This window comes from Convolutriloba macropyga, chromosome 8, assembly GCF_964194025.1.
Source record: "Convolutriloba macropyga chromosome 8, txConMacr16.3, whole genome shotgun sequence".
Taxonomy (NCBI): Eukaryota; Metazoa; Xenacoelomorpha; order Acoela; family Convolutidae; genus Convolutriloba; species Convolutriloba macropyga.
In genome coordinates this window covers 29,131,796-29,142,795 of record NC_134475.1, presented here as the reverse complement: position 1 = coordinate 29,142,795, position 11,000 = coordinate 29,131,796, and the positions used below count along the sequence as shown (strand labels likewise).

At 35.8% G+C, this 11,000-nt stretch overlaps 1 protein-coding gene across 1 annotated transcript in view; it reads left to right on the top strand.

Moving 5' to 3' along the window:
- LOC142344063 (CCR4-NOT transcription complex subunit 11-like) overlaps window positions 1–10,666 on the top strand; it is a 51,550-nt gene extending 40,884 nt beyond the window's left edge. Inside the window, exons 2-4 of the mRNA XM_075395541.1 lie at window positions 2,206–2,346; window positions 2,535–3,208; window positions 10,428–10,666. Of these exons, the coding sequence (XP_075251656.1) occupies window positions 2,206–2,346; window positions 2,535–3,208; window positions 10,428–10,586 (974 nt within the window). The 3' untranslated portion in view covers window positions 10,587–10,666. The remainder of the gene's footprint in view (window positions 1–2,205; window positions 2,347–2,534; window positions 3,209–10,427) is intronic.
- The last annotated feature ends 334 nt before the right edge of the window (window positions 10,667–11,000 follow it).

Sequence of the window (11,000 nt, the reverse complement as noted above, 5' to 3'; positions counted from 1 at the left end):
TTCGATAATTGTTTCACTGTCTAGATGAGCTGCAGTTTTTGAGCAGTGCAAAAAACAGTATGTCTCGAGTTCGAAAATCAAAGCGACCACTGATACTACTGTTCTTTTCGTGTAACTTCTTTCTCAATAATTTAAATGAGGTAAGTGATTTCTATATTTCATGCCTATAAAGAACTACAAATCGCTGTTAATCTTCCATAAGTCTAGGTAATTTTAATTTGATAATTACGTAAATGACAAAGAACATGTACTTGGTCAATCAATTGCCACTGAGCCGTTTCCAGATGTTGATTTGAAGATATTATGTTGAATTTCATGTTGTTCTTTAATAGCCGCACAGCGATAGCTGGGGCTATTATTGGCCTTTTCTTGGTTTGTTTTTATTTCGTCGTCGCGATTTTTGTTACGACCATATGACGTCACAACCACTTCAATCTGCTTTTTGTTCATTCGTTCATGCAATTTCAACTGAAGTGCGTGCGTGACGTCATTTTTGCTCTTATTGGAGCGAGTTTGTTGTTCATTTGCGTGATTAGATTTTTGGTCACACTTGACTTACCTCACTCTCAAAAATGACGCCCTCACTTTGAAATTGACTTTTATTGACTTTAATTCAAAGAGATAAGGTCAAATGGTTGTGTGTCACTCTAAATGAAGGTTATTTGAGAGCAGCTAATAGAGGCAGCAAAATCGTATACAGATTTTTAATCAAAGTATAACATATCAGCCTTCAATGAAAATACAAATTTTTTCAGTCTGTCTTGACTGTTCTGTTGAGACTGCAGATCCACAAAGCTATTGCGGCTATTTTCTGGCAATCTGCCAGCTATGTTTCAATTGTTTGCACATTTTGTTAAAGCTTTTTTGAGTATTGTTAAATTTCCTAGAAATAATTTTTTGACTACTACTTATCTTTGTCCTCAATGATGGTAATTTTGACCGTTTTAAGTTATTTTCATTCTGATATTGTGCTTGCATGTATATAATTATATCTAAAAAAACAAGTTTTGCTCTATTTTTTTCTAACGTTATTTGCTCTGAATTATTTTTTTCTGTAAATGCTTTTTATGTCTTCAAAGTCGCTTTCATTTCTTTTAATTGCACTCAAACCAAGTTTTTATTAATAATATTGGTACTGCTGGTCTTTTTTTGTGTCCGACCTTTTGACTTTGTCCTCAAAAACGGGATAAACAGGTCATACCGGGAGGCGCACTAGTCGTTCATACAGCTCACTAGTCTCCAATTAAGCCCATCAACAAAATCGTTAAAAAGACATGATTTTTGGTGTGAAGGTAAACCGTTAAGACATAATTTTTTGGTACCCATCACTTTATCCCTCACCTCATTCGACCCGTAACTCCTCCTCCAATGCACACCCAACCCACTTCATTGAAGCTCAAGCTAGCCCCCTACATCGCTTCTAGCTATTGACTAGTGCAACCGCTTGCCAGTGGTTTGAGAGCAATTCGGGGAGAAAATTGAGGAAAATTGTTTAGTTGATAAGAAAACCTACCAGGAAATGTTAGCACTGGGCTTGCTGGGGTTTCAGCTTTATGAACTTTTGGATCTGGTTTTTTATTGAAAAGTGCATTGTTAATTCCAGCTAAATGTTGGCATTGCAAGATTTTGACTCCACTATCTACAAAAGTTTTTGCATAAAATTTTGCATAGTCTTCAATCTCAACTAAATTGTTAATTGCCGGTTACATGACGATTTACCCGATTCCATTCTACCCAATGCAAACTTACCCAATGCTCTTTGATCTTTTCGTTCAATTATCCGATGTTTGGTTGTAATAGTCCAACGGCCATTTAATTATATAGCCATTTATAATAATCCCATGTTCGGTTTTGATAGTTTCATATCAAGTCCCACGTTCCATTTAATTATATAGTCCGCTAATAGTCGCTCTAGTAATTTGAACAATAGGGTCAAAGCAAGTTGGCTTTGAGTAAAATGGTATTGGGTAAAATGGCAGTTTGGGTATAATGGCATTGGGTAAAATGGAATTTGGTAAATTTTCCAAACACCTTCACAGCCGCATTGTTATTTTTGTTTTCAGCTCGTAGGACCTTTTGTTAATCAGTCACTTCGATGCTATAGTACAACAGCTGGGGATACACTTTTTGAACTTATTTTATAGCTTAAGCAGGTTTCTACGCACTGTTTGCTCATAAAATTGAATCAGTTTTAGCATGTTTTAGCAATTGACCTGGAGTCGATGCCTCTCACCGAAAAAGCGGCTATTAGTGCTGTTATTCCTCATCCCTTACCTCAGAGTGTGAGTCCCTCTAGCAGTCAACAACAGATAGCCAAGGCTTTAGAATGCGTCATTCCTCATCTGGGTAAGAAAGACTTTGAAGTAATCCTCATCTAAATTTCTCAACTATGTAGAAACATAAATTACGCTTTTAAATGGGTTATACTTGACCTTCAGTCATGAATAAGGAGATTGGTTTTATATGGTAATAGAAATGTAAGAAAGTGAGCATTTTGAGAGTATGAATCCATGATTCGTATGTCCATATTTTAGGGTCAACAATTAACCCCGCATCGTTCATGTTCCGAATCCCACCACCACCATTCCTCGCCTCCGATGAAGGAAATGAACTTATATGGATGAATCCTCTGGATACGGAGCATAAGTTTCTATTTGACGATTCTATTGTGTCTGAAAACCAATCTAGTAAAAGCGAGAACAACAACAGCGATAATGGATCACTTGACGCTCCAGGAGTTAGTGCAAACCTGCGAAATCTTTTAGAAGCAGCATTTAAAAATGCCTTGCCCAATGATCAGCTTGTCGAGATTCGAAACGAACTGCGCAATGTAAAAAATACAAGTGGACTTAGATTCTGTGTTGATCATCTAGCGGCCTTAACTGAACATAACCCTATAGCAGCTGTTGACCTTTTACTGAAGGTTCTGGTTTCAAGCGGTGCAGGAAGTGAACACCAAATGTTAGAGTTTCTAAAAGCATTGGTAAACATCCAAATGTCTGTTCATTCAATGGAAGTTGTGAATCGATTGACAAACGAAGTTGAACTGCCGAATGAGTTTATCCAGATGTACATTTCAAATTGTATTCAAACATGTGAGGCTATTCAAGACAAATTTCACCAAAATCGATTGGTTCGGCTGCTTTGTGTGTTTTTGCAATCTCTCATCAGGAACAAAGTGGTGAACGTGTCTGATCTGATGGTTGAAGTTAGTATTATTTGCAAATTGTTTCAAAATTGCTACGATAATTCAATTATTGTCTTTAATAGCTGGTGTAGCTGAATGGAGGCTAAACTCTACTTTGGTTTTTAAATTTCGGCATTTGAATTCAGAAAAAGTAAGTAAAGCTAGCAGTAATTAATCTTTTGGCGTGATCATTTTCGAGATATATTACGCATTTTGTTGAAGTTTTTAGTTGTTTTATAGCTTGTATATTTCCCTCAAACACGAAGTCGGTGGCTATATTTTCAGCACTTGGTGTTTTGTGCAATTTTTCGCCGGATCGATCTTTCGCCAGTGCCTGTTGTTTGAGATCAGTTCGACCGAGATTAGTCAGTTATGTTTAGACATCATTTTGGGACAGTTTTGTAAAATTTCGTATAAGGTTTTTTATTTTTCACTCCATTGTGTTTTCTCATTTGTACGTTTCTTTAATTATGCTGGGAGGCGCGACTTTTGCCTTCACTCAACTGTGGGGTCACAAGAGTTTTTGATTTTTCAAACTCTTTGATTGTTTATAGGGACTGTCCTACTATTTTTTGGGCAACACATGGTCACGCATTTTTACTTCAATTTTGAAAAGGAATAAACTGGTCAAGCCCGAAGGCTTTATGTCGCAGCACAATTTTAATGCCCTACTAGCAATTTTATTTGAGATTTTGTGTTGTCTTTTCTGTTTGGCTGGTAGTGGTCGATTTATTTCGTTGTTAGCATCTAATTTACCTGTTCGTGATGAGAGTACTGTTCGTGAGGGTAATTTCAATGAAGACTTAAGCCTTAGAGCCTTGTATTGATCATGCGGATTTGTTTTTCTGTCTTAATTTTTCTCTGCTTGTTGCTTTCTTCTGTTTGCAGGGGAGTTGGTCATTATTAGCCGCCCTCATCTTAACAGGCTATGATTGTGCTCCTATTTTTGCAATTCAATCGTATCATGTCAACTGTTTAGCTATCAGCATCTCTAATACGCGTTAGAATGAATAGTTGTCAGTTTTTTTTTAAAAAATTGCAAAACTTAAGATTGTCAGCAGAAGTTTAAAAATTTCGTGTTTTGCTTTTTAAACACGAGAATAGCGGCGTAGAATTTTTAAACCGTGAATGCAACAGTTTCCCCTGTTACGTAGAAATTATTTTAAAACTGTTTCAGTTTTAGAAGGAAAATGAGAACAAAATAATTTTACCAATTTTCTAAGTTCTTCTCAGCTGGTGATAAGAGCGCTCCTATTTTTTATCAATTCGAATTGAATTTGAATTGTATTGGGGCGCTGTCTTTTCTTCAGATCTGTTCATACATTTTAATGATTTTTGAAGTCAAATTGAAGTCACGATTTTGGTCACGCCGAACAGGAAGTGGGGCGAAAACGCAAGTGGTTTTGTGGCGTGAAAATTTTTCCTCTAATTTTAAAGTCGAATAAGAAAAAGGGGTTTGAACAAAAATCGCTTTCTTGCTAGTGGTTTTTTGTTCATATGCGGCATTTGGACGCTATTTTTTCCCATTTTCGTACATCAGTTAATTTTTTTGCGATTCTTTTCAATTATAATCGGGGTTATGGGAATAAATAGCGGCTAATTTAATGGTTTTGTATCAGTCCGTTTTAATAAGTCTCGACCAAAATTTGATTCAGTTGGTTAGTTGTGTGCTAGTTTTACTTGACCGCTTCGATAATTTGTTTTGGAAATGCTTTTTCGTTCTGAGAAACGCCCGCCGAGGTCAATATGTCTGCGTAGCTCTTTGATTTTTTGTAGTACAAATTGCTGAAGTGTATGTAGCACCAAAGCTGCTGAATAAGCATTAATTCACGGTCCTACCGAAATTTGAGTTTTTAATTGCTCTCAAACGAAATTTGTTGCAATTATATTAGTCCTGTGTTCTTTTTTAATGTTTTTGATTGACCGATTTTTCGTCCGATCCATTTCACTTTCTCCTCAAAAACGGGATGGGATAAACAGTTAGCGCTCGGAGGACCTTAAGTTCTCTCATATTAATGCGATTAAGTTTTATTAATGCGAAGCCCTAAGCTTTATTAATGCGGTTCACCAAAACTGTTTTGAGGGGACAATTTCATTGTGTGAAGGGCGGTTCTTAATCTTAAAAATTTGACGCCCCTCAGTAACCCCCGCCATCAGCCCCCCCCCCATTATCCCCCCTCAACACTCCCATTGTCCACCCTCCTCCACCTGTCGATTTGAACCCCCTCTCAACTAGTCTTCGCAACCATACCCCCATCGCTTCACCCCCCACGCTCAGAAACCGGTCATCCCCTAATGCTAGCATCCCTAAGCCCCAGCTGATTACTACCGAAGCCAGCCGGTCGTTTGAGAGCAATTCGCCCGATTTTGGTCGGTTATGTTTAAAGTTCGGACAACAACCACCCCCTCCTCAAATATCTGCTTCCTTCATCTGCTCCGCCTCTTATCCAGTGTGGATGACCTGGATGCTTTCATTTTTTTGTACGCTTTGGTAGTTTCTGACCAATGATGTGACGAGCTGATTGGCCTTCCGATAATTCGAAACTCACCGCCCTCGAAATATTTGTCTGTTCGCTAAGTTGCATAATTCAAGTTTGGTTCAAAATCAAATTGAAGATCAACTGAATGCATCCTTAATAATTCCCTTGATTATGGAGGATCTGCTTCTGATTGATTTTTTTGTTATTTAATTGCTCTCAAACGAAGTTTCAGGCAATTATTGTAAACGTGTCTTTTTTGCAAAATTTTGCCTGACTGTTTTCTTCTAGAACATTATTTAGATTTCACTTCATGAGTGATTTTTTCACGCTTGACTTCTTGTTTTTTTAGTGATTTCCAATGCGAGCATTGAGAAATTAAGTCTGTTGTTAAAATAAAACCGATTGTGAGAGCAAACAAAGCATAGACCATGTAGCTAAGTAGAGAGCGGGGGTTCGAAATCTACGTAGTCTAAAGTATTTGCTCAATAAAAGTATCTCGTCTATACCCCCTTCTAAATTGTTTACCTCGGCAGTCGTTCGAGAGCAATTCGTCCGATATTATTCGGTATATGTTTAATAGCCGCCCTCATCTTCTCAGCCGGCTATTATTGCGCTCGTATTTTTTTTTTTACTTCGTCAAACTTTTTTTCGCTTTACCATTTTGCCGCTTTTTCGACATTTTGCGTGAAATCTTTTTGACTTCTCTAGGCTAGTTTCTCTCTTCTCTCATTCTGCTAAAAGTGAATTTGAACATCAGTTGCTAAGCAAAGCAATTCAAAATGAACAGAGTCGGTATAAAAAATTGAAGTCAGAAATAGAAACGGGATAAACCCATAAAGCCCAATTTTAGATGCCCGCTATTTGAACGTCGTTCCTATAAGTCTTAGTTACCACCTCTAATGCTTATTGGTGTTGATAGTAGCCCCTGTAGCCTCTCTCTAAGAAACAGAAGTTTGTTCAACTACAAAATGCCATCAAAATAAATCGGACTTAAAAAATATTGTTGTACAAAAATCTTTTTTTTTTTTCAATATATTCTATTCGTTCAATCCCAATCATGCTTATTGGAATCAACGGCGGCTATTTTCCGGCAATCTGCCGGGTATGTTTAATCTTTTTGGTGTGGTCCAAACGCAACTTAAACAGAATAAAAGAATTTTATAACCTGTTTTTAATTTCTCTCGTAGAGAAGCAATTATTGTAAACGTGTTTGCCTTTTTATGCAAAATTTTCGCTTGACCGTTTTGACTTTTCGAGTTACTTTTACGCCCTTGACTTTTTGCGTTTTGCGTGATCTAAAATTCTTTCACAATCATAATTTCAAGCAGCTCAACTGAATTGGCGGCAGTTTAATACTAAAAGTCAAATGAAAAGTGCGCCGAAACTGGTGCCATTTTTCACTTTAAGTCTTAATTATGGTATATGTTAACCTCTAATGTGGTTATTTGTATCCCACTATTGAACTCCTGAGTCCCATTTAGAATCCCCCGCCCGACTGAAGCAGGCTGCAATTCATTAGAGCTCCCTTTAGGTGTTCGAGAGCAATTCTTACGACGTTTAGTCGGTTGTTTGTCTTTTATTCTTCAGTAAAACAAAGGTTGGGTAACAATTTTTCTGTTTTTGTAACGAAAATGATTTTTGTCTATTGTTAGCCAAAGTTCTCTTTCATGACAAATAATTTTGTATCGTATTAATCAATTGATGCGTTTTTCCTATCTTTTTTATCTTTTCTGCTTCTGAAATAAATAATTGTTTTAAGATATCCAAATCCGTTCAAAGCGGCTGTTCTCAAATTTCCATGCAGCTTTTTCGTTCTGAGAATGGGTTTCTTCAGTGTTTGCTCTGATTGTAAGCTCAAATTGAATTTGTTTACCACCATGTGAAAATGTTTTATAGTTAGTTGCTTGCGTCTTCGAAATCCTTATTTTGTAATGGCTTTTTGCGAAAAAGTCTGTAAATAGTATTGATCTGAGACTTTTCGGGGAAAAAATCAAAAAATCGAAGGTACTATGTTATGACTTTTTTAAAAAAACAAAACAAGTCTAATGCTGTTTTTTTGCAAATGGAGCAGATTTTCGATTTCTCGAAATTTTGCCCTACAATAGAGCCTTCATAAATTTGATGGCCTTTTTTCGTGTTTAGTTTTCAATGCGGTAATTTTTGTATAAGGCTTGTTGAAAATTAATAAGAAGTACTCTTTTATGTGTTGCGTTCTTCTCTTTTTTGTTTCTATATTCGTCGTCCTAGTTGATCTTTCGGCAGGCATCTGTTCGTGCAGTTTTTTAGTATGTGTGTGCTTACGTATCATTCTGCGGTTGGTGTAAAGAATCAGTGCGAGGTTTTTTTGCTTGCTTTTTGTCTATTTTTAGGATTTTTGAGTTTTAATGCGAAATCAATTGTTGCTAATCCAATGGTAATGATATCCCTTATCGAATGATTTATTAATTCTCAGAAAAAGTTCATTTGAGGAAAAAAATTTTTGTAAAGTCTTCAAAAATCGTTTGATGTAAAAACAAATGTTCTCAGTATGTAATGAAGACGTTATAATTGACATATTTATGATGACGTTTCGTTTCTTATCATTGATACAATTTTTGCAAAGCCTTACTGATTTGATTGCAAGATTTTTCATCGTATACGTAAATGACCTGCTAAGATGCAACAACAACACGATAGTTTTGTACGCAGATAACGTTAATGAGACTACAAATGGAAACAAGAATTTCAAAGAGGAACTCAAAACGGTTTTGAGACAGTGTAGAAATGAATAGACGATGAATCAAAGTTTTAATGAAGCCACAGTTAATTCATTTGCTTGGTTGCATTGAAAGTTTATTTAGTGTAATTTGACACTTCATATACAAAAAATTGGCTTCTTTTATGCTGTAATTGGTTATTGAGAGGTATTTCTATTTTTATTCGAAATATTATTGACTTTAATGTTTTTATGGTATCGCTTTCCTGGATTTTTATTCTTGTGCTTGCTCGATGCGGTCGGCGCTCGGGTGGTCGCTTGAAAAAAAAGTCTTTAATAAGGGGATAAATCCAAGCTAATTTTGGGTATTTAAATCAGCTAACTGTATTTTTGAAAATGTTTGCGAATTGATCTTCGTCAGTATGTAAAGTTCGCTGAGAATTGACTGAAAAATGTAGTTTTTCTTGAATGGATCAGTCAATTGAACTGAAAATGAAGGCAGCTTTTCGCACAAATTCTCGTAAATTGATCATTCGCTGAGGTTTCAAATTTTGTTTTGAGAAAGGCTTTGAATTTTCGGCTGTTTAATAGCCGCCTCAGCTTCTCAGCCAGTTATTATACAGCTCCTTTTTTTACAATTCAAAGAATTTGAATTGTATTGGGGCGCTGTCTTTTTTTTCAGATCTGTTCACACATTTTCATGATTTTTGAAGTCAAATTGGAGTAGTGCTTTTGGGCGCACCGAAACAGGAAGTGGAGCGAAAAAGCGAGTGGTTTTGCGGAGTGAAATTTTTTCGCTCTAATATTTAAGTAGAGAGAAAACGGTGTTAGAACAAAAATTCGCTTTCTCTAGTGGTTTTTTTTTTCACATGCGGCAATTTCACTCTGATCTTTACTGTTTTTTTTCAATTTTTTGGATCGGATTTTTCTTAATTGTTTACCCAATCCGTTCATTCTCAGCCTAGTTTTTTGTTTGAACAAAATTTACATTTCTCGCTAGTGGTTTTTTGTTCACATGCAGCATTTTGACATTGATTTTGTTTTTGTTTTTTTATCCGATTTTTTAGAAATTGTTTTCTCAAATCACTAATAGTCCGTGCTATGTCTGGTTTTTTCTTTAGTCTATGAAAATTCTTTGAATTGTACGTCAGGACTTGTCCTGCTATATATTTTTTCTTCGTCGAATAAAAATTTTTCGCTTTGCCTCATTTTGCCGCCTTTTCGACATTTTGCGTGAAATCTTTTTGACTTCTCTAGGCTAGTTTCACTCATCTCTCATTCTGCTAAAAGTTTTTTAGACAGCAGCTGCTCAGCAAAGCAATTCAAAATGAACAGAGTCAGAATTAAAAAAACGAAATCAGAAATAGAAATGGGATAAACTCATAAAGGTCGATTTTAGATGCCCGTTACTCGAATTTTGTTCATAGTTAACATCTCTAATGCTTATTTGTATTGATACTAGCCCCTGTGTGGTTTCACTACGAAACAGGAGAATGTTCAGCTCCAAAATGACATCAAAATAGTTCGCACTTTAAAATTGTTTGCACAAAAATCATTTTTTCACTAGTTTTTTCTTTCAATCCCAATCCGAATGGTAGAATATTAGATAGGTTCTATGATTTTGTCAATGATTGGTTGCTAATCGACATATACATTAACATTAAAGTCATCAAATGTTTCTTGTTTGCGCTTTCAATAATGCTGTTTATTATTTATTTTTGGGCTCATTTTGGCCCTTTTAGCACTCATAGTATCTATAAGGCAGCAGCCCAAGGTCTTATAAAAATTTTTCGTTTGATTTGTAATTAAAATTAGTAATCATGAAAAATTGGGAATTTATCAATTTAGTATTTGGGAATTTATAATTCAGCAATCAGTTCTTGTACTATATAGTACGTTCGGAAGGCTTCGGCTGCATTTTGAAGATAAAGTTTTTCGGGGAAAAACAAGTTTTGAAGATTTGTGAAGAGTGAATTCGGGAATTAGCAATTAGCAATTAAATGCGAGTTAAAATTTGCAAATCTGAAGATTGCACGAATGTTAAATCACTCTTTTTGATTTTTAGATGCAGGCATTTTGCATTGAGTTCAGTGGAATCCGAGAAGCAGCTGCACTTTTTAGATTGATGAAGTCTTTGGACTCAAATAGCAGTGCGGTGACTTCAACGAGCGGAGATTCTAGCAATTCATCTTCGAACAAACAGTCGAATAATGGTAGAAGCTGATAGTTGACTAATATTTGGTTCCTTCTTATTATTCCCTCCCCACTTCTTGTGACCGTGTTAGTACTTTCGATCACTTTGAGCCTGGATTTGACCTTCATTTACTTATTCACATGAAGGGGTGATTAGTTAACAGCGGACAAAAGCAACGAGGAGTCCTTGTGAGTTTTAAGACTGATGATTAGCTGTAAAATTCAGTTCTATGGATAAAGAATACGTGACTAACACGATCAATAATAAGGTTGAACCAAAATATGTGAGTTGACAGTTGAAATTTGATTGATGCTTTTGATGAACATGAAATTTTGATTTATACTTTTACCGTCTTTATAAAAGTCTATTAAAAAACTTTGCATGCTGTAGCAAATTGAAGTGAAGTTGGGTGGAATTTCGGGGAAAAGTTGCAAAATCAGTGTT